Source organism: Squalius cephalus, assembly GCF_949319135.1.
Source record: "Squalius cephalus genome assembly, chromosome: 21".
NCBI classification, from domain to species: Eukaryota; Metazoa; Chordata; class Actinopteri; order Cypriniformes; family Leuciscidae; genus Squalius; species Squalius cephalus.
Window position 1 is genome coordinate 7889909 of NC_137142.1, and position 27976 is coordinate 7917884.

The 27976-nt window shown below is 38.0% G+C and overlaps 1 protein-coding gene across 1 annotated transcript; it reads right to left on the reverse strand.

Annotated features, from left to right (window-relative positions):
- Positions 1 to 75: 75 nt before the first annotated feature.
- On the reverse strand, positions 76 to 27619 carry LOC307149770 (uncharacterized protein). The gene is made up of 13 exons (XM_079856341.1): positions 27511 to 27619; positions 15614 to 15748; positions 14714 to 14869; positions 12200 to 12289; positions 11942 to 12077; positions 10689 to 10804; positions 8480 to 8581; positions 1857 to 1943; positions 1617 to 1717; positions 1474 to 1537; positions 810 to 955; positions 602 to 722; positions 76 to 385 (listed from the first exon to the last, which is right to left on the reverse strand). The coding sequence occupies exons 1-13, from the start codon at positions 27595 to 27597 to the stop codon at positions 344 to 346; spliced, it is 1383 nt and encodes a 460-aa protein (XP_079712467.1). The 5' UTR covers positions 27598 to 27619; the 3' UTR covers positions 76 to 343.
- Between the last annotated feature and the right edge of the window lie 357 nt (positions 27620 to 27976).

Genomic DNA, 27976 nt, shown 5'->3' on the forward strand with positions numbered 1-27976 from the left:
AGCGTGAAAGCGTCATCTAGGCGACAAAACTTCCGGTAAAAATGTTTGAGATTTCATTGGAACAACAAAACCGTTCTGGAATTATTTTTTATTTAAAAAGCATCTGAATACCAAAATATGTGTACAAATGAAGATAGGCTTGAAATTTTAACATTCATCCAGACATGATTTAAACAGTCGTCTAAAACATAACAGAAAGTGCGTAAAGGCATCTAGATTATCATTTTGTTATTTATTAAGTAAATTCATAGTAAATGAAATAATGCAATGAAAATTACAATTACATAATTTGCAGGTAATATTTTCCCCGTTCTCTTAACAGCATTAAAGTTACAGATCATCACTATGTATAATTTGTCCACATTCTCACGTCACAGTTTCCCACCTGAAACAAAGTAAAATTGCAGTTTACTTAAAGTTAGGCACAGGTTTGGTGGCATGGTCAGGTTTAATTGTGGAAGTTATAGATCAACAGTGTAGTTATAGATACAATTAATTATTGTAATTCCATACAGTTTATTTTTTATTTTTTAATAAATACAATGTAAAAACATGTACACAAAAAGTGCATTATATTAAATGATTAAAATACATACAGTACCTCAACAGCATGACCAGTATATATGTCAGATAAGCATAGAGGCACATCTGTATATGATAAATGAGGATCTCCAGCACAACTTGATGGGGATTCCTCTGTGGTTTTCCCAGCTGGCTGGAAACTACATGCATGAATGAAATATTACAAAGTTTGAAAGTGAAAATGCCTGACACATTCCTAAACACTCTTCATTCATATAGTTCCTGACCTTGGTGAGAACTGTGCATTTGAGCGTTCACTTAAGGATTCTGGGTTCTCTGGTTTACTCTGATCAATCTGGTGTATTGCAGGGTCAGGCTCTGCAGGGCATCTGGTCTTTCGAATTTGGACGTTGTGAGAACATTCATGCTTCATCTCCTCAAAATAAAAAAAGTTTTGATGTTGAGCAATAAGTGAACTATAAAAGCACATTAGGTAAAGGAATAGGTGCCCCACAATTAACATTTAGTCATCATTTACACATCTAAAGGCACAATTTTTGAAGTGAACAAAAGTGTGAATTGGATTGGGTTGTAGAGGGCGAGATCATTAGTGACTATTAAGGGTCTAAAAAGGTCCTCGAAAGACATGGAATATAGTGCATTAATCTTATGGACTACTTTTACTTTCATTATACTTTTATGTTCTTTTTATATTCTTTTATTTATCATCTGTTACATTTGTTAAGATAAATCATCAAAACTATATTATTGGATCAAAACAAAAGCTTGGACATTCTGTCTTAAATCTCCTTTTGGGTTTCATGAAGAAAGAAAATAAAATGTGTCCAAACAACAAGATGGTGAGTAAATTTCATCTTGTTTAAACTACTCCTTTTATAAAAAGTTCACTCATGTGAATAGTGCTGAGAAAGCTTGTGTTGTGTGACTAACCAATTCTTTGATGCTGAAACCATCTGTGCATTGTAATCTCCATTTTCCATTTTTTGCCATGATTCTGCTCACATAAAAAAAAGTTATAATAATATCAAATGTCTATTCATTTAAATTAGATGATGAACGTGTACATTTCTCACCTCTGGGTGTCAGCCATGTGAGAAAGCGAGAGGTTGTGCATTAATCTCATTTTGTGGGTAATGTCAGTAGTCTTTGACTTGATCAGTGGCTCATGGGTTCTCTGTTGTGATGAAAACAGAGAAATATAGACACATAATCCAAACATGTGCACCTAACTGATAGCCCTATAATTGTATAATTGTATTGATTTCCCCCTGGAGAGGGGTGTCTACTAAATAAATAAATGTGAATGTAGGTACCCCAAAAAGCAAGTTGGAGCTGACTTTTTCCAGGAAGGTGGACTGCAGAGTGAAAAACTTTGGCACTTTGAACTCCCGAGTGAAGACCTGTGGAGACAAAATGCACTGCATATACAGTATATACAGTATATACAGTATATATATATATATATATATATATATATATATATATATATATATATATATATATATAGTGGTTTCACCCCAGAAAAATAGTTTTAAGCCAGTTATTTATATCTTTTACTGTACTGTGTCAATAGGAAACATCAGTCTCACCATCATCGAGTTTGTCTGTGATTACAAATTGAGACAGACTAAATCCAGAAGAACTGCGGCAACGTCTCCAAGACGCTTGAAGAAACCTACCTGCAAAGCTGCAGTACTGTGAAAAGTTTTAGACACTTGTGTACAAATAGTGTAAAGTCAGGATGCTTTCAATAATAATGTCATAAATAGATTTTAATTATCAATTAACTTCTATTAACTAAATCAAAGCAATATTTGGTGTGACCACCCTTTGCATGTAAAACAACATTTGTCCTCGGTACATTTGCACATAGTTTTTCTGGAAGCTTTGCTAGTAAGTTTCTTCAAGCATCTTGGAGATGTTGCCGCAGTTCTTCTTGATTAGTGTGTCTCAGTTTCTTCCTGTAATGTTCATTCAACATAAATAGGAACAGGTTTTTTTGGGGTTTTTTTCTGTTGTTGTGTGTATTCCTTCATTGGTGATTATTCATTACTTCCATGGGTTATATGTCAGTGGGATGTCAGAGGTGACAGCACAAGTGTCATCTCTCTCAGTTGCTGTGCCACTGTGTGCACCTCACAATCTTTCAAGCCACACAGTGTGTTGTCTCACACCCTGAGGTGACAGGGTTTAAGCGAGGGAGCCATCTGGGACAGCTGAACTGTTGATTTAGGTGCTTATTCGCACACGTCACAAAATGAATGATGTTAGTTGGACCTCACGTCTACAGCTTCTACACAACAGCAACAATTGCAGTGGTAAAGCCTTGACTGTTAGTCATGCATATGCAAGCACATTGTAATGTAAGTGGAGAACAGGTGTAACATTGTGTAAAATCCCTGTAAACCAAAGTGAGAGTGACATTAGATCACATTCAACTCTTTACATGAGAAGTAATAACTGATTTTACATGCCTACACTTACATACCTAACTACAAGAAGTCCAAAATTAGATATCCCCCCATATGGCTTCTTTTTTTTTTATACTGGGCAAAATATAAATATGTATAAAATAGGTATATACGTATTTTATACGTATATATACTGTATATATATACATACATACATATACATATATATATATATATATATATATATATATATATATATATATATATATATATATATATATATATATATATATATATACGCATATATATACATATTTATATATACATATATATATATATATATATATATATATATATATATATATATATATATATATATATATATATTTATATATATATATATATATATATATATATATATATATATATATATATATATATATATATGTATATACATATATATATATATATATACCGTATATATATATATATATATATACACATTTTATAAAATTACATTTTATATGAATATATTTTTTATTGAAAATATATAAAAATACCTAATATTAAATTATAAATTTTAAAAATATAGCAATGTATTTTTGGCCATTTTTTATTATTAAATATATTTGAAATATATCAAAAAAAAAAAAAAAAAGTGTTATATGGACCAACAATATCCAACTAGATTTTTTTCAGTGTTGTTTATCCGGTTTCTAGGATGTTCTTGGTGCTTCCTTAGCCAAAGACTCTAAACTCAGACGTTTTTTTGGTTGCCTGCTATGTAAAAAATGGTGTTAAAGTAGTTGACTGCAAGACAGTTATAACCAGAGTCCAGACTGCATGAAGTCTCTATTTCTGGTCTTTAGATATATCTCAAGTCGCAATATGGGATTGTTTTTTCTATAGCCGTGGTGCATTGTTTAGCACATATGCAGACTGTGGGGAAGCGTCCGTGGAACCCAGTGTCTGAAGCAAGTATGAGCGCCCGTGCGAATAAAAGGGACCCTGCATTACACATTGCATGATTTTATCCAAAACATAAACAATAAATAGATCAAAATGTGTTTCTTTGAGCGCCTTGTGATTGCTTAGCGTCTCATTGGTTCTGGACATATGGTATCTGACCGGACTGCAGAGCACGGTGCACGTGAAGTGTGTGGAGAGATGATCGGGCCCCAGCAAACTTCCATGGCTCATTTCATTGTGGACTGTTCCAGGAAAAGAAAGGGCGATGACCAACTCGAAAATAGCGGAAAAAAAGAAAAACAAGTCAAGCTTCAATCGTAATACGATGCCTCATAGGCCTATATTGATTTACGGCAACAGGTGCCAGGTGACTTTTTTTTACGGTTTTCATTAATATTTGTGAAACAGTCCTTTTTAAATTTCGTTTTATCATATCCTGGAATTTATGTGCATTGGTTTGGATGCATATACGTTTTTTTTTTTTTTTTATGGAAGCCCAGGAATAACAGCGTGTCTTGTGCAAAGCTAAAACATCAGTTATACAGTAATATCAATAAGCAGTTCATGCTCACATTAAAACAGTTTTGTATTCGTTGGTCTGTTCTGGTATATTTTTAAAGGTTAAAGCTTGATCTCTAATTTTATACTTTTAGAAATGATTGGCTGAAATCACTGTGTGTTGCTATTGTATTCTGAATCTGTCTGACTGTTGAAACTGGCTCTTATTTTTATACAATTAGCCTTTGTTGTCACCTGTTGGTGAGTGAAAACACTGTTGCTGTTTAAGAGATTGTCTTGAGTGGTACTGGAGAGATTTGACAGGTGAAATGGGCTGGTATTTTCATACAATTTGCCATTACTGCCACCTGCTGGTGAGTGAGTGAGTGCTTTGTGAGATGCTTTTGAAGTAGGCCTAATTGTATGGGAGAAAAGGGAAACATTTTGTGCACGCCCAGTTCCAGGAATGCACTAATATTTTGTTGGTAGTACCAGTTATAACAATTATTATTTAACACTAAGTTGTCAACACTTTGGAAAAAATAATAATTTGTTGTTACACTACATCCTTACGCATCACTTTCTGTCAGGACTTTTACGTGCTTTTCTCAACTCAGTGAAGTGACGTCGGTGTCCGGGTTAGCAGTAGCATGAGGCGTCAGGCAAGTGTTAAATAAACTCCTGATGTACTTACAAACTTTCCAATGCCTCGTTTTATGAGTACAGAACCTATACTACTGTAGAAGTTTGGTACCATTCTGGGCATTATTAGTGGGGTAATTTACGAGATACAAATATGGAGCCATTAGCGCGTGCACTAAGCCATTCGGCTGATATCTCTAAATAAGCTCTAACTTCAGTAATGTTCAACCAAGGGAAAAAAAGGCTTCTGGGGGGGGGGGAGTGTCTAGCTCGATGTCATGGTGCAAAGGACCCTAGGTTGATTTTACTCTGAACCATCCCTTTAAGGTTGATTTTTGATTAAACAAAATGTGGTGAAATTATGCAACTTTGTTTTGTGTCGATTGCTCTACCCCCAGTGCTGCTCGAGGTGACATTGCTAAGACAATGTTAACACCCCTCAAACCACCTTAAGGAAGAGCTTGACAGATGAGAGTTGAGGTGGGCTAAGTTGCAAGAAGCTCCCCACTCTCTCATCTGTTGCCCTCCCCAATTTAGCCATCCCGGCGGAAAACATCTGATCATAGCGATGTGGATATGTTTGCATGTGCTCTGAAGAATTTGGCACTCCAGTGAAGGCATGTCACATTTATTTATATAGCACTTTATACAATAGATTGCTTTAAAGCAAGCAGGTTATGTTTATTATACATGAGAAAAAAACACTGGAAAAAAAAAGCCTTCAGAGACACTAATTAGAGTCTGACTTGAAACTTTACTAAATAATTTTGCTTAAAATATGAAATACTGATTCTCTAATACAATAAAGTATTCAGCTCAAAGGCAGCCATAGTAAGACAGACATTTTCTCATGCATGTGTAAGAGAGATGTTTGGATGTCTTCTAAAGGGCTAAATTCTCTCACACATGCACACAGTGTCTGTCCATGTGATGGATGTCTGGTACCTTTTTTCCATGTGATTCTGACTGTGTTTTCTTATGTGATGACACCATAAATGGGCCGCAGGGCCGATTAATACCCCGACCACTGGTCCTTCCCATATCTGTTTGCCATTCCCTATCCCTCTTCCAGACCCATGCTCTGTTTGCACACATCCACTATGACAGGGAGATGTGAGAAAAATGAACCTTTCGTGTGTTTCTGCAGGTTCCACTCACATCCCGGATTTACTCCTACTCTTCAACCTCCTTACCTCGCCTCTATGCGGTCTGAACTCTGGCAACTACTGGTGTCTTGCAGTCAACTCTAGTCTACTTAAATGCTAGTTTTCACATAGCAGGTAACTAAAAAAACTGACATACCCTAGATTTTCAGTAAAAATGTTTTACTATAAGAACTCAATGAGCTTTCAGTTAAGCTAGTCCTTAGTCCTTCAGGTTGTTTTGACTTTTTACTTACTTCCAATATCCCAAAGAGTTCTACTAAGGCAATATTCAGTTGACTTGAGAGATATTTTTAACATCTATTAAAGTATTCTAAGTAAATAAGTCTTCTACAAACTTAAGTTTTATTTTATTTTGTTTACATTTAGACTTTCAGACAAAACTTTTTTTAGTAACTTTAATATTTTAAAAGTATGGATGATGTGCTGGATTACTTTCTAGATTTCACAGACTAACGCTATTAAATATATTGTCAGCGTAGGGGTGCAAAAAGGTATAAATAAAAAGTGCTGGATCTATTTGCAAGCAGTTTTCTTTAATCAAAATAAACTCAGGATTGCACTTCTTAGGCTCTTTGGAAACAAAACATGATATACAGAACAACCACCAAAATTACAGCAAGATCTGACAAAGACTAGAGACTGAACAAGATAATTAACAAGACCGGTGTACACATGAGGGCAAATCAAATGGGGGGATGACTGACAGAAGTGGAGCTTGTGGAGGTGGAGACTCAGCAGGAGTCGAAGAGACTGGGCAACACCAAAAGATCCTGGAGGCCGAGGTGGAGCTGCGGGGACGGGCGGCCAAGGTAAAGCCAGGAGGACTAAGGTGGAGCCGGTGCAACTAAGGACTGAGTTGCAGCTGGATGGAAGGAGGAGCCCGACAGAACCAAAGGGATGGAGGGACAAGGTACAGCTGAAGGCTCGGAAGTCCATGGCGAAAACAATGACTGGCCAGGTCAGAGCTAGAGGGACGAGGAAGCCTGGTGAAGCCATAAGGATGACGTCCCAGGTGGAGCTGAGGGAGCGAGGAGCCAAGGTGGAGCCAACTGATCGACGGGCTGAGGTGGAGTGACGAGTTTGGAGGGTTGACTAGAGGCTAGAGGGTCGACACACCAGGGCGGAAGCCCAAGACGGAATCGAGCTAATAAAAGGGGCCAGCGAAGGAGGAGCCAACGGAGACAGGGCAGAAGAACTGGATGGCACGGGCAGAGGGTTACAAGATGACCCCCTTGGCTGTGACAGGACAGTCAGTAATTTCAAAAACTGCCTTCTTGGCAAATACGGGACAGGCAGAGAGGTCAAACACAACCTCCTTGGTCAAAAGTGGCCTCCTTGATAGGGTACAGGTAGAGAGTTCAGAAACAGCCTCCTTGGCCAAAATGGGACAGGCAGAAGAGGTGGAAGGCAGAGTAGGAGCATCACAAACCACACTGACATGGTGCTGTGCAACGTTACAGACTTGGTACTTGGCGACAAAACAGAGGTGAGGTTTACAGGGGTGAATTTAACAGAGGCCAGTTGGTACGAGATGGATGTGCAGGTAAAACTCACTCTCCTGGCCTTAAGAGGCACCATGCTGGGTATCACGTTTCAAGCCCAGCTTGGAGCTTGGATGTAACAAAAGTCCTTGATGTTGAAAATTGATGAATTCAGAATTCAAAGAGATGCCAGAAAATAGACCAATCACAATTACACTGTGCCATTGAATTAATTGCAGAAGTTTAAAACTTTAACCCTCTGGGTTTTATCAGCGCGTTCTGTCACATTAATATTTTCACATTAATAAGAGCGAAAATAACTTAAAATACTCTGTCATTATTGGTCAGATAAGAGTAAGACATCATTCGAAACTGTAAAGTGTCTATTTTTATTTGTTCATGTTCAAAAATATTTTAAACAAACCCTGCAACCAGAATGTTTGAGGAATATCAAATCAGTACTGTTCTGCAAACACTGTTTTTTGAGGAGCTTAAAATGGTTTTATGACATTAGGCTTTTTGGTTCCTATTTGGAAGCTTTAAAAAAAAAAAAAAAAAAAAAATATATAGTATTCTTTTTAGAATATGAATTCTTATTTTAAAAGTTCAATATACTGTAAAAGTCTCTAGTTATACAGTAAGTGTGTAGATGATTGTGTGGGTTATGCATGTTTGTGTGTGATAGAATGACAAAGCGCACAACTGCTGCAGGTGTGTTTGCCTCCATGTTCCTGCTTACTGGGATCAGACGATGTGGTTTGACACTTACTTCAGGAAACATGAGCTCAGTTTCGTCTTGTCCCCAGGTCTGTTTGCCCTGCTGTTGGAAAGCATTCTCCCCTCCTCCACCCCCTCTTAGTGAGACTGGCATCTGTGAAGAGAGCAGACATTACAAACAGACAAAATTTATAACTCAGATTTCACTTCAACACCACTTTGAGAGGTATTTTTCAGTTTCATTAATCATCCTTTTAAATTTGCATTATTGAGGATGAACATAATGAACGCAATGCCTGGTTGACATGACTTCTCTCTGAGACAGATCTCCACATTTTCCCCACTTTGCAAGATGGCCAGATACATGAGCTATACATGCAAGCAATCCTTGGAGTGAGCATAGGGTTAATATGTTCCTAATTATATGCTACTTCTCAAGAAGATCCTCGGACACAGCCCAGCTCACACCCGATAACACTGCACACCCGGGTGAGGACACACTTTGTCTGCTGGGTGCAAACTGGCCCTCCAGAGTGATACAGTGCAGGAAAGTGTTTCCTCAAAGCACTGTATAGCAGCTAAAAGACCTGTAACAAGCCTGTACACTAGACACCGACAGGGAGAATGAGAGTAACATTAATTTGTGTAGGAAAGGAAGATTGTGTTGATGAATAATTTTAGCTATAAGAAGAGTGCACAAACATTGGATTCAAAATTAATGTTCTGGGGGGAAAACATGGGTGTGTAAGTGCACAAATATAGTGGGAACAATTTGTTCCGTGTATTTCTCCTTTCAACTCAGTGATGATGGAGCAATGTTCCTCAGACAAATTTGACTGTCCATCCTGAAAATAAAAAAGTGTGAAATTCAACATAGCAGATAGATGTTGTGACTCAGTATCTCTCATAGAAACCAAACAATCTAAGGTAAATATAAAAAGAAATAGACTCAAATGTATAATTAATAGTTTTCAAAGCTGTGATTATTGTGGTTGTGAAGTTTGACAAGCTGTACAGAACTAAGTAACCAGCCTGCCACATAGAACTTAGTAACAGTGACCCAGGGGAAAATCCAATTGCTCAGAGGTTGCTATTTCATAGCTCACGAGATGTTACAGTTAATTTGAACTGATTTCTCAGTTAAAATGCCTTAGGGGAAATAAAAATAGAAACAACCAAGACCATTATTGGTGATAAAATCAGTGTGGATTAGCATAGCACAAAAAATTCGGTCTTGGAAGAACATGAGAAATGCGTGATTTATTTTCATAGTTTCATTTTTCATAGAAAACTCTCAATAACAGACTTTGGTATCGTGCCGAATGGTGAACGTGAAGTTCCTGAATCAAAATCTTTGTTGAACAACATTTAAATTAACTAATCACATTTAAGGGACAAGTTTACAGTTTATGTCAAGTTAAGGTTTACAAACAGGGTTATGTGCTTCTACATCATTGTTATTCACCTATAATTTCCCTCATATGTTAGGGTTAGGTTTATGTAGGAACAGGGTTAGAACTACATTTTTGGACAGGAATGTTTTTCCAGGATCAACAACATATGTTGATTCAGGAACATGTCTTACTTGGCAAAATCACGGTAACCCTTTGGAAATCTGAGCATGGTTTTGGGATATTGTTGAAATCTATTCTGAAAATCTACAGGAGATACATATGAGGTAATGAGCTAAGGTAATTTCTTTAGGAGAAAAATCTAAAGCCTTAAACTCATTGCTGTGTAGGGGAAATCTGAGATCTATCTATATAGAGAGAGACCTTTTGTTTAAGGTCCAGGAGATCTTTTCCAAACAGTTTAACTCATTCCCTGACCTCTGGCTTGATGTGACATCCCAGGCCAAATTGGTCAGTCTCTTTTGTGTGTGAAATGAATTAGACATTCTCCCCTGGGTGATGTTTGTCCATGATGTGCTGACTGAAGGAGATCCTCCTCCACTACTGAGGGTCATCTCACTGCTATGTGAACAATCAATTCTCTTTTCCCATAGAGTTGAGGTTAAAATGGCTTCCAGCAGAATGTGAGTTTGTGTAAGGCCAGCAGTGCAAACAGCATGGGGTGAGAAGAGTGTTGCAGGCCTTTTCAATCCCAGCAATATTTTAAATAGTCTAAACAGAGGCTAATTTCAACGTTTCATAAAATGAACTGAAACCGTTTTTGTAAAAATGAGTAGCTAAGAAATGCAAAGCAAAGAATGAAGGCAGAAAGGCAAAGGTCAGTGATTTATTGAATGAGCAGAAACGTACATGTTCATTTTGTGCTGTGGAGTCATCAGGTGTGATCTGAAGTTTCGGTAGAGATCCAGACTTCTGTTTTAGCATGTCCTTAAGAGTCACATCTGGGCTGGAATTACTGCTGCTCTCTGCTAGCATGAAATGTCAATGAAGTTTAAAAGTGAATTATAGCAACAACAACAACAACAACAAAATAGCATTAGAGTTGGTAAGTTTGATTTATTTCCTTTTTCAGTACAAGTTTTTCCTATTTCAGTACAAGTATACACTACCAGTCACAAGTTTTGGATCGGTAAGAATTTTAATGTTTTTAAAAGAAGTCTCTTCTGCTTACCAAGACATTTATTTGATAAAAAAAAGGCAGTAATATTGTTAAATATCATGACAATTTAAAATAACTGTTTTCTATTTAAATATATTTTAAAATGTAATGTATTCCTGTGATCAAAGCTGCATTTGCAGCATCATTACTCCAGTTTTCAGTGTCACATGATCCTTCAGAAATCATTCTAATATGTGGATTTGATGCTCAAAAAACATTTATTATTATTATCAGTGTTGAAAACAGTTGTGTACAATTTTTGTTTCAGGATTCTCTGATGAATAGAAAGTTCAAAAGAACAGCATTTATCAAAAATAGAATCTTTTGTAACATTATAAATGTCTTTACTGTAACTTTTGATCAGTTTAACTCATCCTTGATGAATAAAAGTATTGATTTCTTTTATTTCTTTTCCCCTTACTGACCCCAAACTTTTGAACGGTAGTGTTTAATGTTACAAAAGCTTTCTATTTCAGATAAATGCTGTTCTTTTGAACTTTCTATTCATCAAAGAATCCTGAAATAGAAATGCAAATAATTGTTTTCAACATTTATAATAATGAGAAATGTTTCTTGAGCATCAAATCATCATATTAGAATGATTTCTGAAGGATCATGTGACACTGAAGACTGGAGTAGATGCTGAAAATTCAGCTTTGATCACAGGTATAAATTACACTTTACTATATATTCACATAGAAAACAGCTGTTTTAAATTGTATTCATATTTCACAATATTACTGTTTTTTTCTTCTTCTTCTTCTTCTTCTTCTTCTTCTTCTTCTTTTTCAGCATTAGTGAGCAAAAGAGACCTTTTAAAAACATTAAAAATCTTACAGATCCAAAACTTTTTTGTACATTATCTCTCAGTATAATGTACTGGGTAATGTAATGGGTTATATTACCCATCACAAGGTATTACTATAGAAAAACATTGTAATACCATTGCCAATTGCCTGTAGTTGCTTCTCTAGTTGACTTGTGCTTCTGTGTTGTTCCGCCCAGACCTTGAACACCTCCTGCTCCCTGCGGCTCTGAAGATACCCGAGTCGGGTCAGCTGTTTCTGCAGTTCCAGAACCTCATGAAGGCCAGATTAGAGATTACATTAGATGAGTAATCATGCACGTTCATTCTTAAACCCAAAGATTATCTCTTAGTTAATATCCATGGAGAGAGAATGCGGAGTAATGCTGATCTCACCAGGTAGTGGTATGTTTTAGGTAAACACCTCAAGTATGCGTCCTTGTGTGTGAGGGTTGATCTGGTGACCCTCGGAATGGTGACAAACTTCTGTGACAGAAAGAGTAAATTGAGGATGGAAAGAGAATAACTAACTTGATCGCAGACACTGATAACAAATCTGGGAACACCTAGCATTTTTGAAATCTCTTTTGAAACTGAAGAGACACATGAGGTCTTTTTCTTCAAAAATCTGACATTTAAGCTCGATTTGTTCTCCGTTTAAGAGTCAAAGAGGAACAATTGAGATTTCATTTGAGCATTTTTCATTTTTCATTCATTTGTGTTGGCATTCCCATTCCGAGGTTCCAGAGAGGACCCCTGTCTTTCAGTTGAGCTGGGAACCCCCAGCATACAAAACGAATGAGAAGTAAACATGCAACCACAGGAAGCCATTAACTGCAACAGGGACCAATTAGGCCCCAGCAGGTGTCCATGGCTCGGCCTGCATCATCATGAAGTCTGGACAAAGTTTTTCGGCCTGAGCTGAGGAAACAACAGGGCAGTTTCATTTGCTCAGCAATTTGTACCAAAGGTTTCCTACTGGCAGCCCATAAAGTCCTTTATAGCTCTCCCTTTGTCCTCCCCTCCAGTGCTGGTCATTAGAGGACACAATTACAGCCCACTGAAGAAGGCTTGCTTTTATAGGAGGAGATTGATAAGCCAAAGACCCCTCCTCCACATCCTTACCCCCTAGTTTCTACCTCTTATTGTCCTCAACCCAGACGGCCAAAATCAAAGTCAATCACAAGTCCACACCAACTACTTCCCCCATATTACAAAGATGAGGAGCTTCCTCAATCCTCTGGACTTCAGTAACACTTCAAAGTGGCACTGTGAGACACGCATCTACTCTTCTACAATGGGTTGCACTACAGCGCAACATCAAATGGACATCTAGATCAATTTTTGCTCATGCTGTTTTGTACATGTTTTAGCCTAACTTCAGTAAAGCCAGAGGAATTTGTGTGTGTGTGTGTGTGTGTGTGTGTGTGTGTGTGTGGTTATACAGTAGGTGCTCTAATATAGTTCAGGGAACTTAATGGAGTTGAATATCTTTGGCTCTAAATGTCCTTTTAGGAGGAATAAAAATACACACAAGAGACAATTAAGACAATTGTTGACATTCAGTAGGAGTATAAAATCTATGTGAACAGTATAACTGACATTTATATGGTCTTGGAAGAATTTGATGAATATCATTTTGTGGGTAAGATCTCTAACTTTTGCAGACTTTGGTGTCTTGGCAAATAAGCACAGTCTGAGACGTTGATATTTCTTCTGAACTCTGCAGGAGACACTTGTGAGATTAGTAGGGTGCAAAAGTCTTAATTTGATCTCAATTTAATTGCTGTCTAGGAAAACTAATTTTCCCTCAGTCGTGTTTTTCTTTTCTATAGGAGTTTAGCAAGGTTAGGGTCGCAACTTTTCAGGGTCACACAGCCAGAGTAAGGCAATGAATACCGTATGACTGTCCATACAGTTGCTGGTAAGGTTTCACTGTCATGAGACTTCTTCTCCTGCTCTGATGGAGAGACAGGAAGCGGGTAACTTTATTTGAAATGTTAATGGCTGATGTGATGTGCTTGTTCCTCAAACGTATGGAGATGTGTGTACGTGTCAGGTGGGTGTGATTGGCTTTGGCCTGAATGTCTACGAGCTCATTTCAGATGGTAGAGGAAGTCTGAGGCAGACATGTGAGATTGGTTTACAACAACACCAGTAACAACATTCACAATGATAAACCGTGTGCAAAGAATGAAGAGAGCTTCAATTATACTAGACCTACTATCCCATGCAGAAGGTCACCTTATTTATTCCCCTTGCAGTGAAAAAAACATAACAAAAACCAAGCATTGATTCACAAACTAGTTCTAAATAACCTAGTTCACACATAATTCTAAATGAGAACAATACATTTTTAGTTCTGTCCACCATTTAAATACCATTATACTTACAATTTATATTGGCCAAAACAATAGATTGATATTTTTAAATGTTACCTTTACAGCTTTACCTTTAACTAAAACTAAAACCATTAAAAAAACATTAATTACTTGAAATAATAATTAATAAAAACTTAAACTTGTTTTTATTTCAACTAGTTGCCAAGCCAACATTTATCATTTAAATCCAGTTAAACATGATTAACTAAAATAACTAAAAATAAAAAATATATATAGTTAAAACTATATAATAATAATGTTAATGATAATAATAATGAATTAAATTTATATAGCGATTTTCTCTGCACTATATAGGGATCTTCTCAACCCCCTCCAATGTGCTTCCTTAAATATAAAGAGATACAACGGAAAACACGGGGAAAAAAATGCAACCTTTTCTATCCAAGTCTTCTTTTCTCAGCAGCACTGCCTTCTACTGGCGAAATTTAGTAACCGCTACTCTTGCTTTATGCTCTCTATAATGAAAACAATTTAGTAATAATTAGTCATTGATTCCAGGAGGACGTACCTTCGCTTTATGCCCTTCCCCGAGTCTGGTATTATCTGAATCAAGGGGCTTCATCTCTTGCCTTTGTCTTTGAACTTTTTCCCTCAGTAATGTAGCATACTGATATGAAAGCATGTCTTTCAAGTGGTGTATTCTGTAGTATGTCTCTAGATGGCGCTAGAACGTAAGAAAAAGAGAACGAAAGCATCAGCGTGTGACAGAACATAAGAGAGCAAAAGAGAACAATTCATTTGTGAAACTGTTGTCAACTCTTTTATCCATACAGAATATTGATTCATATATTCATGGAGAAAAATAATTACTTCCAATAAATAATTAGATAATTTAGTTTCATTGTTTAATTGTTGATTAGACTGAAAATGCATAGGCCTACTGGTATAGCCTACACGAGGTATAGGAGCTCTCAGAATATTTCCAGTTAACAAATTGTAATAACGAGCTATACGATAGGTGAACGCTTTTGTTGTTGAAGTTGAAATCTCATAATTCCGGTAATTATGACATGGCGTGAACGCACCTTATAGGCCTATGCGAAGTGTGAAGCAACAGTGAAGTGTATATTGATACTAAATAAAGTGAGACTGTGAGAGTAGGAAAGTGATGAGAGTAAAGTGAGACTAGCACACTGTGGTCTTTTTCCTCACAGGTGAGGTTTCTATATGGACTTCACTTTGCACCTGGGCCTTTGTTGGCATGCAGCTAGTCTTTCAATCCATCAAGGCATTCGGATAAGCCTACTAATTGGGTTTATTATGTGCAGCTGCAATTTAATGCCAATTTTAGCAGGCTACCTTAAATATTCTGGACTTTGACAGTGATTTGACATAATGTTTACTCTACGGTTCCATAAAGCACATTCTGATTGTCATTTGATTAGGAACAGAATAGGCCTGAAAGTACCTGATCTAGAAGAACTTTTCGTTTTCTTTCAAGGACTTGATCAGAATCCACAGCATAAGCAGAAGTCATTGCCATCGGCCCTGTTCTGCTGGGGTTTTGTGGTCTCCTCTTCTGACGGTCAGATAGACTGGCTGCCTTTTGGAGAGAGAAATCACACTTGGTTGACAAGACACAACAGCAGCTGTGCTCTTGTCTTCTCTTGTCACAGAGATCACAACACACCAGTGAGTAATTGCATGGATTTTCCTGAATTGGCTAGTAATCAGAATCAAATGGCAAAGAAACTAAGCTAGTACGATTGCAAAAGAGCGCAAATTACAGTAATAAGCCACAAGATGCTGATTTTTCCATGGCTAAAGAGTGTGGGTTTTAAATAATTTCACTATTTTGGTCTCACTGGATGTTGCCATTTTTGTCCTGTTTTGTCCAACTTCTAAAATTAAAATTTTGTGATTTAAAGAGTAAATGGTAATTCATTTAAAAATATTTCAGGTGTTTCTCTTTTTCTTTTCCCCCCCTCTTTTTTTTAAATCAAAATGCACAAATCTTTGGTGGGCCGATACTGATGCATTAGATTATGTCTTCAATGTCAGTCTTATTATCATTTTGTAATATCTCTTTAGCCAAACCCAGATCCTTAATGATATCATACGCCAGAAAGTGACCATTTTTGGAAGCAAACAACAAAACATTGGTAGGTATTAGCAATGAATTTGATTAACTCTGTCATATTTAGTGTATAAGATAAGACTACTTTTTGATAAGACTACAGAAACATTTTGACAAATACTACATTATAAATACCACCTCAGAAACATTGCTAAGCTATGGACCATATTATCTGTTTGTAGAAAAGCTAGTTCATGCATTTATAACCTCTAGACTAGATTACTGTAATACATTACTAGCTGGTTGTCCTGCATCCTCAATAAACAAGCTACAATTAGTCAAATGCAGCTGCTTACCAGGTCAAGAAAATATGATCATATAACACCAATTTCTACACTGGTTATCTATTAAGTTTGTATCGATTACTAAGTATTGTTACTGACCTATAATCTCAATCTCAATCTTAATTTATTTATAAAGCACAATTAAAAATAACCACAGTGCTGTTCAATGTTCTAAAGCCAAAAACAATGAATACAAATAAAACAAAACAACAAGGGACATCACAAGTTATAGGCTACAGAGAAGAGATACGTTTTTAATTTTAATTAAAAAAATGTAATGTTGGTGCAGTTCTAATAGGAATCTGTAAACTGTTCCAAAGTTTAGGTGCGGCTATGGAAAAGCTCGGTCACCCCTAGATTTTAACTTTGACTTTGGAACAGTTACCAAACTCTGGTTGCCAGACCTAAGAGTTCTCAATGGATGGTGTACATAAGTCCGATGGATGGTGTATACACAACAAGTCCGATGGATAGTGTATACACAACAAGTCCGATGGATGGTGTATACACAACAAGTCTGAAAGGTAAGAGGGGGCAACATTTAAAAACAAGCAGAAGCACTTTAAAGTCAATTCTAGAGCAGACTGGGTGCCAATGTATAGATATTAAAACAGGAGTAATATGTTCACGTTTGCGAACACCGGTTAAAAGTCTCGCAGCTGCATTTTGCACCAGTTGTAATCTAGGTAAGGAGGAAGAATTGTTTATTCCCAAATACAGGGAGTTACATGTACAATAGAAGAAATAAAAGCATGGATCGCTGTTTCAAAGTGCTTAAAAGAAAGAAAACTCTTCACTTTAGCCAGTGCTCTTAGTTGGTAAAAACTTGATTTGACCACTAAATTGATTTGCTTATCAAATTTAAGTGCACTATCAAATAAGACACCCAAGTTTTTTTTACACACATATGATATAAGGCGTAAATGGTTTAGCTCCGATCTTCTATCGTCCTACAATCCATCACACTCTTTAAGGTCACAAAACACAACTACAACTTTTGGTTTTACCTAAGTCCACTAACGGAGGGAGAGCATTTTTGCATTTGGCACCTATACTCTGGAATAGCCTTCCTGATATTGTTCGGGGCTCAGATTCAGTATCCCAGTTTAAATTTAGATTAAAGACACATCTCTTTAGCCAAGCATTCACATAATGTACCTCATAACCGTGTACTCCATTTATATCAGATCAAATGCACATGACACTCTGCTTAATGTTATGAACAGCAGCTACTGTATGCTAGTTATTTTCCATTTGCTTTTCTGTTTTATCTCGGGATAGGTAACAGCCTCTTACGAAGACTTCAGATGCCCAACACCTGTGAAAAGACTCCAACTCCTGCGAAGACTTCAGATAACAACAACTCTGAATCAACTTGCACCAATGCTAAAATTTAATTTTCTAATCATTGTTCACAACTTATATTCATTACTTCAATGAGCTCATTGTTTCTGCATGCCTTAAATTAATACATTTGTTAGCTAACCAAGTGATTTGTATATGTACATTTCTGAAATGCATTATTTGGACACAGTCACCTCTGATAACAGATCACTCTAAATTGTAATGTAGACATATGCATTTTCTGTAAAGCTGCTTTGAAATCTGAACAAATTTGAATTGAATTAAAATCACAAAACATAACATAAATTTTTAGTTTAAGTTTTTGCTGCAGAACAGAAAAAAACCATCTTGGTTACGGATGTAACCCTCATTCCCTGAAGGAGGGAATGGAGACGTAGTCGACATGTCGACTGATTGAGTCTGATTGGGATCATGCTAGGGAGCCTGTCATCTTCGAGTATTGTAAAAACGAGCCAATGGACATTGGCGTGCGTGAATCGCATCACTCGCTCCGCCCCGCAGAGCGGCAATAAATACGGAAGTGGATGCACGCACCAGTTGTTTTTCGCTGAGGAGCCGAGCGGAACCCGGTCAGCGGTGGTCCAGCAATAGTGGCTGAGGGACTACGTCTCTGTTCCCTCCTTCAGGGAACGAGGGTTACATCCGTAATCGAGACGTTCCCTTTCAGTCGGTCGACTGATTGGGATCCCTACTAATACGCCACTAGTGCTGCCACCTTCCAGTGCCTAGACAAAAACCTCCTGATCTTCCCGCATATTGAGGCGGATATAGTGGAGGGCTTAGGCCGGGAAAATCACTGCTGTTCCACAGGACCACTGAGAAGTGTACCTTCGTTGGAAGGCATACACTGCGGAAGCCACATCCTGCCCGAAGGAGGTAACGTGGAGAATACACATGTGGACTGAGCGAACTTAGCAGGCAGTACAACATATGGCATGTCACTGAGGTGGCTCCAGCCGATAACAGGGTGGAGACACAACCAGACAGTGATGGCAGAGCAGGCTCTGCCAAGGGAAGACACGGGCTTGCCACAGGGAGTCAAACTGTGGAAGAATACACTTATGGGATCGCCGTAGGGATCACAACATATGGACCCCACCAAACACAAGTTATACAAGCATACAAGTGATAGGTCTAGCATCGGACACCAACACTGATGGGGTGAGGAGGAACTCAACAGGGTTCGGAAGAGGGAACTCAACTGGAGCAAAAAGGCGCACTTATCCAGTCCATAGGAGGGGACCGGGCTAAGGTGAAGCTGGCTTTGTGTGAAGGGAGCCCCCGGAAAGCAACCAGCTTGACACATAGGCTAATTTCCTAGCGAATGTGCTGGTGTCGCCCAGCCCACAGCTCTTAATCTGTCAGCGAGGCACTTGTGTCAATGCCCAGGAAGGAGCTACATTCTCTTTTTGGAGGAGCTCACTACCCAGGTGGGCACGGTGCACCTTGGGAAACTCACCAAGATGATGGCAACACTAATCTTTTAGTGGGCCAAACTCTGCATGGAAACCTCCTTCCCTTCAGCTGGTTTCCGAAACAGGCGAGAGCTGGAGAGGTCCTGTGACTTTGCATTCTGTCCTGAATAACCGTAAGACGGAAGGAACAGAGAAAAGTCAGGGCTGGGTCCGCCTCCTCCGGGTAGGAACCTTGGGCACATATCCAGGCCGGGGTCTCATATTAGTGAGAGTTAGCCGGCCCGAAACTAGGCACGATTTGTTGTCCGAAAATGTTTGCAGGTCCCCAACCTTCTTGATAGAGCAAGCAAGCAGGAGAACTGTTTCTTAAAAACAGAATTTTTAACTCAACTGCCTGCAGTGCTCAGGGGAGGTCTCAGAGTGCAGTAGCACTGGAGATAGGTCTCAAGAAGGTATAGAGGGGGTGCAAGGAAGATTTCATCTCCTTGCACCGCTCAGGAACCTGACGATCAAGTCGTACTTCCTATATCTCGGCTACATCCTGATGTGCGTTAATATAAGGGCAACATCATTTTGAGGGTGGAGTGGAACATCCACGCTCAGACCCATCTTCTGCAGGAAGGAAGCACAGAAGTGATCGAACACTCTTCAAAATGTTTCAAAATGTTCAAGTGTCCAACTAGATGCGATAGAAGCGAATTTGATGTTCGATTCGCGTGCGGTGTGAACGCAGCATTAGAGGTAGATAGCTGAACCACCGCAACGGAACCTGAATGGAACGGACCCACGGACCCAGCGTTTATACCCACGCTGTGGGGTGGGGCCTGTGGTGCAATTTACGCACGCCAATGTCCATTGGCTCGTTTTTACAATACTCGAAGATGACAGGCTCCCTAAGCATGATCCCAATCAGAATCAATCAGTCAACTACGTCAAACGTGAGCGACTGAAAGGGAACTGGGTTTTCTTAACCTAAAACACCTTAAAAATGGCTTACTGCTTTTAAAAATGGCAGCAACATCAATATGATAAAATGCCAAATACTGTAATTCTTTTTTTATTTATTGTAAGAACTGGAATAAATATTTTTTCCATAAGTAATATATGCATCTTGGTGTTTTAATATAGAATCATCATTCATGGGTGTGTCCTTTTATTTCATGTGTGACTCATACAATCAAAATTTAGGTAATGGATGTGACAATGTTGATATGTTTGGTCTTGGAGGAATAGATTTGCTACGTTGCTGCTGTTATTGCTGCTGCTGCAGAGCGAGTATGGGACTTGCTACTGCCAATACATACACAACACGCTGCTGCTATACAAAAAGGCATACATGTATTGCCCATAGCAGATCTATACAGGTGGAGCTGGGGAAGGTGGAGGGTTTCTGAAAGCAAGCTGCACTGTTATAGCAAATGCACGCAAAACTGTCATAGAAGAGTTGACTGGATGAGCTCCTCCCATGACGATTAGATTAATTATCTGAACGTGCTTCTCCCGAACTTTGTTAATAAAACATCATTTAATGTCAAAACTTTGGATTTCACTTATACAATCAAATACACAGAGAGCCAGTAACATTTTTGTTAGTCTCTAGCTTCCCAGAAATCCATTTTATAAGGCTGTTATTTGCCATAAGCTCAATATGCGACTGTCCAGGACAGATAATTCCCTGCTGCTGGCACTCACTTCTTATGTAATACTGGCCTCTTGTGATGCTGGGCACTTATTGTTGCACAACTCTTCCTGTGCATTGTTCCGGTGCACTGACTAAGGAATGTTCTGGAAATATTGGCTGGTACAGCACTAGTAAAGGTTTGACATGTACTATAGTTTGAATTGTTTCAAAGGTGTCTGAGAAAATGCAACTGGTGTCCTGTGAATTTCAGAAACAGGTGGGGGTGGAGTTTCAACATAATTTTTACAATAATTAAAAACAATTCCCACCATTTCTTATAAAAGTACTGTTTGAGAAACATTTACTAATGAATAGATACTAATGAATATATATACAGGTGCTGGTCATAAAATTAGAATATCATCAAAAAGTTGATTTATTTCAAGAATTCAACTTAACAGGTGAAACTAATATATTATATAGACTCATTACATGCAAAGTGAGATATTTCAAGCCTTTATTTGTTATAATTTTGAATATTATGGCTTACAGCTTATGAAACCCACAAAATCAAAATACCAGAAAATTTGAATATTACATGAAATCACACAATAATTACACAGTAATACCATGGTCATTGAACCAGGTTTTGGTTCTTTTGGCAGTGTGGGCCGGTGCAAATCCTGCTGGAAAATGAAGTCAGCATCTCCATAAAGCTTGTCTGCTGAAGGAAGCATGAAGTGCTCTGGAAATGTCCTGGTAGACGGCTGCGTTGAGTGGACAGCACAGTGGACCAACACCAGCCGATGACATGGCTCCCCAAACCAACACAGACTGTGGAAACTTCACACTGGACTTCAAGCATCTTGGATTGTGTGCCTCTCCATTCTTCCTCCAGACTCTGGGACCTTGGTTTCCAAATGAGATGCAAAATTTGCTCTCATCAGAAAAGAGGACTTTGGTCCACTGTGCTTTATTAAATCCAGAGTCAATGCAGCCGTCTACCAGGACATTTTCAGAGCACTTCATGCTTCCTTCATTTTCCAGCAGGATTTGCACCTGCCCACACCAAAATAACCAAAACCTGGTTCAATGACCATGGTATCACTGTGTAATTACTGTGTGATTTCATGTAATATTCTAATTTTCTGGGATTTTGATTTCGTGGGTTTCGTAAGCTGTTAGCCATAATCATCAAAATGATAACAAATAAAGGCTTCAAATATCTCACTTGCGTGTAATGAGTCTATATAATATATTAGTTTCACCTGTTAAGTTGAATTCTTGAAACAAATCAACTTTTTGATGATATTCTAATTTTATGACCAGCACCTGTATATATTTAATGTAAGAGCAGCATCAAATGTCTACACTCATCAAGTATTAAATAAGGCAATAAGAATGACATTATGAAATAAATGACTCTTTTAAGGAAGCATAAAACACTATGGGAAGAGCAGACTATCCTTTTTCTTGTACAGGCAGTTCATGGCATGTCCATCTCTGGAAAAGGCCAGGCGGGGTGACAAACATTCCTTCATTTTACAGGCTTGACCCGTTTAGGAAGTGTATGCTTTGTGGTCGTTCACAAAGAACATTAGAGGAAGGCGTTTTTAATCAGTTTGTTGCCACAGCAATAAGAGGAGAGTGAAGGGGCACATAGTTATCTTGTCTGTTAAATAAGGACGATGTCATTGAAGGAAGGATGGCTGGAAGTGGGGGTTTTAGTATCATCTGTGTCAGCAATCATGAATCAAAGCTAGACAGTTTCACATTACAGCTGGGCAATATGAGGCACATATTGTCATGCATGAACAACTGTCACACTGATTCTCACAAGCCTTTAGTCCAGCATACAGTCTTGGATATGGTGAAAGTAATAACTTGCGGTTCGATAAATGAGTCGGAATAAGTTGATTCCGATTAGAAGCAGGGTTGGTGCGGGTGGGCTAACGTTACTTTTTGTTCATAGAGCTGAAAAATAATAGTGAATACGATCACAACTGCTGCGATTACCTAATCATGAAAAGTGCATTTGCATAATATTTATATTTTCCCAATTTGCCTCAAAGGTTATTACTTACGATGTGGTTTGAGCATTGTAGCCAATTACAGACATGTTGTTACGAACTGCTCTGAGACACAAAGGTTGAGGATCCAAATGCAGTTTATTAAAGTAAATCAAAATCGTAATCAGAATCCAGGCAAAGGTCATACACAGGCAGGCAATCCAAACAAACAGACAAATCCAGAGGGTGAGGCAGGAACGGGAAAACCAGGACACGGGCAGAGATCAAGAACCAGAAACAATGACAACAAAGGAAACGCTCAGAAATGCAGTGAAATAACCTACAAGACTTCGCAGGGAATGATGAGGTGAACCAGGTTTATATGGGGTGAACTAAACAATATAATGAGACACAGGTGAATGTGATAATCAGGGATAGAGCTGGTAAGTCCCCCCCATCCGTAAAACCCCAAGTGCTAGCAGTTGTGGAAAAGACATAACGAGAAAGACTACATGTCGCCTATGTGACGTCACCCCATAACACATTTTCCCTCCACTTGTCAAATCACGGTGCTAATGCTGCGATAATCTATGGAGACAGATCGAGATGCCTGTGTGTTTTGTACCCAAATGTCACCATTCAAACCAAATGGGCTGTTCTTTCTTCAGATTCCCATCGAAAGCAGCGAAGAGTTGTAGTCCACAAAGTGCTCTCACACAAAGTCTAACCGTTAAACTCAACAGCCAATCAGATGCATTTAAATGAGTCGCTGCACTGAAGAAATTTAGCGCTCAATGAGTTCTACACATTCGCGATCATTAGTCAATAAACTGTAGGTGCAAATAATTCACTGCTATGTATATTATATTTTTAATGCTGCTCTTTTGCACCCCATTACGCACTGCTCTATTTGATGTTACGATGACTACAAGGTCAATGTCAAAATGACTCTGATGGCCAATCAGATAAAAGAAGATGGGGCTCACCCTTAACAGAAGATGCATGTGAATTTCAACACAATGCTTTTAACCAACAGTGAAAGAGTGCGAGGTACATTATAAGTAGCTAAACATTTAAAGGTAGGGTAGGCAATTTTCGGAGAGGCTAGCAATAGCGAGAAGCGCTAGAACTGCCCCTGATTATGAGAGCCATTCATTCTGGAATCTGACTATAGCCTAGTCTTTGCACTATAAACATGTACATGTTTTGGTGAATGTCTACAAGGTGCGGTAACATTAGCGTGTGAAAAAAAGGGTCCATTGTCAACAGAGTAGAGGTGTAAGTAGACCTCACACAGAATTCACTTTCAAACCAAGCAGCTTTCAGTTGAACTGCGTGGCGACTTCGCATGACCAATTTGAACATGAGCGAAATCTGTGTAGAGAACTTTTCTGCTGATATCGCCACCTCGTAAAACAGTCAGGCTATTTTTTTCTGTGAGATCGGTTTGGTTTTACAGTGCACTTGTATTGCGGTGTCAGTCCAGGTTAGGGTTAGGGTTAGGGTTAGGGTTAGTTTGCAGCAAACACTATCAGAAGAATATTTTAAGTCAGTGTTCTGTCGGCATCATGGAAGCTTGCTTCCGGCGTGAAATAAAACTTTAAAAGGTAATTGCGACTATTTATCTCACAACTGTGTTGTCTGTATTTTTTTTCTGGCAGTTGCAAGTTTAGAAATCTCGCAATTCGGACTAGATATAACTTCAATAAATAAATTCAGAATTGTGATTTATAAAAAAATAAGAATTGTAAAATATAGCCTACAGTAAACATGCAATTAATAAAGGGATTGCCAGTTCTCACAATTGCCAGTTTATAACTCTTTTCCACCTCAGAATTGTGATTTAAACTCGCAACTATTATAAAGTCTGAATTGTGAAATATAAACTCACAATTTTTTATAAAGTTCAAATTGTGAGATATAAACTCGAAATTCTGAGAAAAAAGTCAGAATTGTGAGATAAAAAGTTGCAAAAACAAACATCCAGAGCATCATCATGAAAAATGCACGCTGGAAAATCTGTAGGCCTCATGGAAGTGAACTTAGTAGGCTACAGTAACTGGGTGGGAAGAATTCAGTAATTGCTCCAACAAATTCATAATTATTTTTGATTCACTAAGATTCACTCGTTCCAGAAACAGATTAGGCTACACCACACACTGGATGTTCTTGATTCACTTACAAACTTGCTGGAATGTTTTAGCTGTATATTCAGAATATTTTAGCAAGACGATCCATGCACATTCAAACTGGTAATAGAACCAAACCTCATGCAAATAATTTCTTTCTGTTGTTTAAAATGTATCTCTGTTCTCATCCCTATAGATAGGACTATAGAAGCTTGTTACATATGTCCTTGTTACATATGTTACATGTACTTACCATAATAATAACAGTAAATTATGCATAATTACATGCAACTAACCCTCAACCAAATCCTAATCCTACCCTAACCCTATAGTAAGTACATGTAGTTAATTATTATTACTCAGTACTTAAATGTACAATTACAGTGTAACAGTGACAACTTAAAATAAAGTGTAACCAAAGAATCTAACAGAATTGGGTAATGAATGTGCAAAGGTTCGTGGAAAGAAAAGGAGCTTTTGACTATTGAAAAGGACTTGTGAAGTTGACCTGGGGACTGTGTTGATAGTTGTAACCAGGGTGACCAATACAGCAGTTGTTCATTTGTACTTTCCCTGTTCTACTATTTTCCATGGATGGGGATGAGGGCACAAAGGAATGGGATTGTATAAGGTTCAGAGTTGATGCTGATTGTCACTTTGAACTCAGTCAACACCCCATGGAGTGACTGAAATGCAGAAATATGTGGCTTGATTGTGTGTCTAAGAAACAATACTTGTTCTTAAGAAAACATAACTGTTTGACTTTTGTTAATAAAATAACTGCATTTGGATCCAGCTCTCCCTCATTTTTTTAAATTCACCAATCATTACAAATGCCAGCATCCTCAAGTTGTTGTCTTAATCAATAGCATCTTAATGGATTTTAATAATTCATTTACCCTTTTAAGTTAATTTCTTCATCAATGTATCTTCTGTTCTGCAATTGTCACAGACACATAGGGCCCTATTTTAACGATCTGAAACGCAAGTGTCAAAGCGCAAAGCGCAAGTAACTTTGTGGGCGGGTCTTGGCGCTGTTGCTATTTTCCCGGCGGGATAAATGACTCTTGCGCCCGGCGCAAATCTAAAATGGGTTGGTCTGAAGTAGCTTCATTATTCATAGGTGTGGTTTGGGCGTAACGTGAAATAAACCAATCAGAGCGTCATCTCACATTCCCTTTAAGAGCAGGCGCGCTTGTTCTAAAGCGGATTCCTATCATAACGGCGGATTTGCCAGACGCGCGCCAGGAGCGGTTCACAGCCAAGGAGAGCAACGCTCTCGTCAGGGACGTTGGGGATGGAGAAACCCACCCAAATTAACTTAGGTTAAAAAGGCGTATGATAATTTGGGTAAATGTGTATGCTAGATGTATGCTTTTATAATAAATTGTCTGTCTATCTATCTATCTATCTATCGCCTAATAATGTATGATTTGCAAAAATGAAAACTGCTTCTGTGTAGATGAGAGAATCAAAGTGTATGCGCGTTGTGCACACGCTACATTGATTATGGCCAAGCATGCGCCCTTAAAATAGCTTATGAATAACATGCGCAACGCGCCACTGACTTTAAACTATTTTTTCCTGGTTAGTGGCGCAATTGTTTTCTAAACCTGCAAAATAGCATGAAGGAACGTTTGCGCCGAAACACGCCTCCTTTTTTGCGCTGAACCGCCCAGGGAGCGCAATTACAAGTTCATTCCCTAGTTTAGCGACGTGCTTCTGTGGAGGGAAAAGCGCGCTTTGCGCGGGTGCAAAATAGGAATGATACATGCGTCGGTGTACTAAGTCAATTGCGCTGGGTGCAAGATAGGGCCCATAGTGTCCATAGAAGTCTGAACACCATATTCCACAACATTTTGATACAAGACTTTGGTAACACTTTAGTTTGGGGACCAATTCTCACTACTTGCATATTACTAGCATATTGGCTGTTCATTATTACTTATAAAGCACATATTAATGTCTTATTCTGTATGACCATATTCTATGTCCCTTATCCCCATACATAAACCTAACCACTATACCTTACTAATTAATAAGCAGTAAATTAGGAGTTTATTGAGGCAGAAGTCATAGGGAATATGTTCCCCAAACTAAAGTGTGACCAATACTTTTTGTTTTGGACATTGGCGGCAATCCAAGTATTTACCCAACATAGAATATTCTAAAAAGTGTGTGTATATCATAAACTGGGCTATGAATGGCAAAGAAAATACACTATTTAGTATTTCCAACTGTTGGTCTTTAAAATAGGGATATAGTAAATATTGATAAATATTTTATTCATTTTCTGTCCACTCACAACAACTTAACAGTATATGGAAAAGGAGGGAACTTTTGCTTTGTCTGGTTCATTTGTGTTTTTATGCATGCTATTGAGTACTATTTATTAATATGCCTACCTTTTCTGGACACCGTGCTGACTGGTAAGAGTCCAGGATAGGGGGAAGAGAGCTGACATGATGAGCATCTTCAGTTTTCATGGTCATAATCAGACCAGTGAGCTATTAAGATGTAATGTAGTTAGGACAAAATACTTAAGTATCAGAGAAATTAATTAATTTGATGTGCTGTAAGTTTTCAGTAAAAAGATGACTCACTTAAATGAGTAGAAATTAATTTGTAAAAATACAAATATTCAAATTTGGCTCTCAGTTGATATGAAGTCATAATGCATATTGATTATAATTATAAAATTAACATTAGAATAATTTTGCATGGTCAACTACCTAAACTCATTATTTTGATGTCAACAAGGAATCAGATTACACAGATTAATTTCTGAATTACAGCAGCAGTGGGATTCCCATAATTTAGTTATCACATAGAAAACATTAACTTTAAATCTAGAAATAAATAAATAAAAAT

What these genes read in the sequence shown, in the direction of transcription:
- LOC307149770 (XM_079856341.1), bottom strand. Translation starts at nt 27,597, where the DNA reads ATGACCATGAAAACTGAAGATGCTCATCATGTCAGCTCTCTTCCCCCT. An exon ending in CCACAGCACAAAATGAACAT is followed by an intron (nt 8,582 to 10,688) that starts GTACGTTTCTGC and finishes CTCTCTTCACAG; the next exon opens with ATGCCAGTCTCACTAAGAGG. An exon ending in GCTCCAACTTGCTTTTTGGG is followed by an intron (nt 1,718 to 1,856) that starts GTACCTACATTC and finishes TCATCACAACAG; the next exon opens with AGAACCCATGAGCCACTGAT.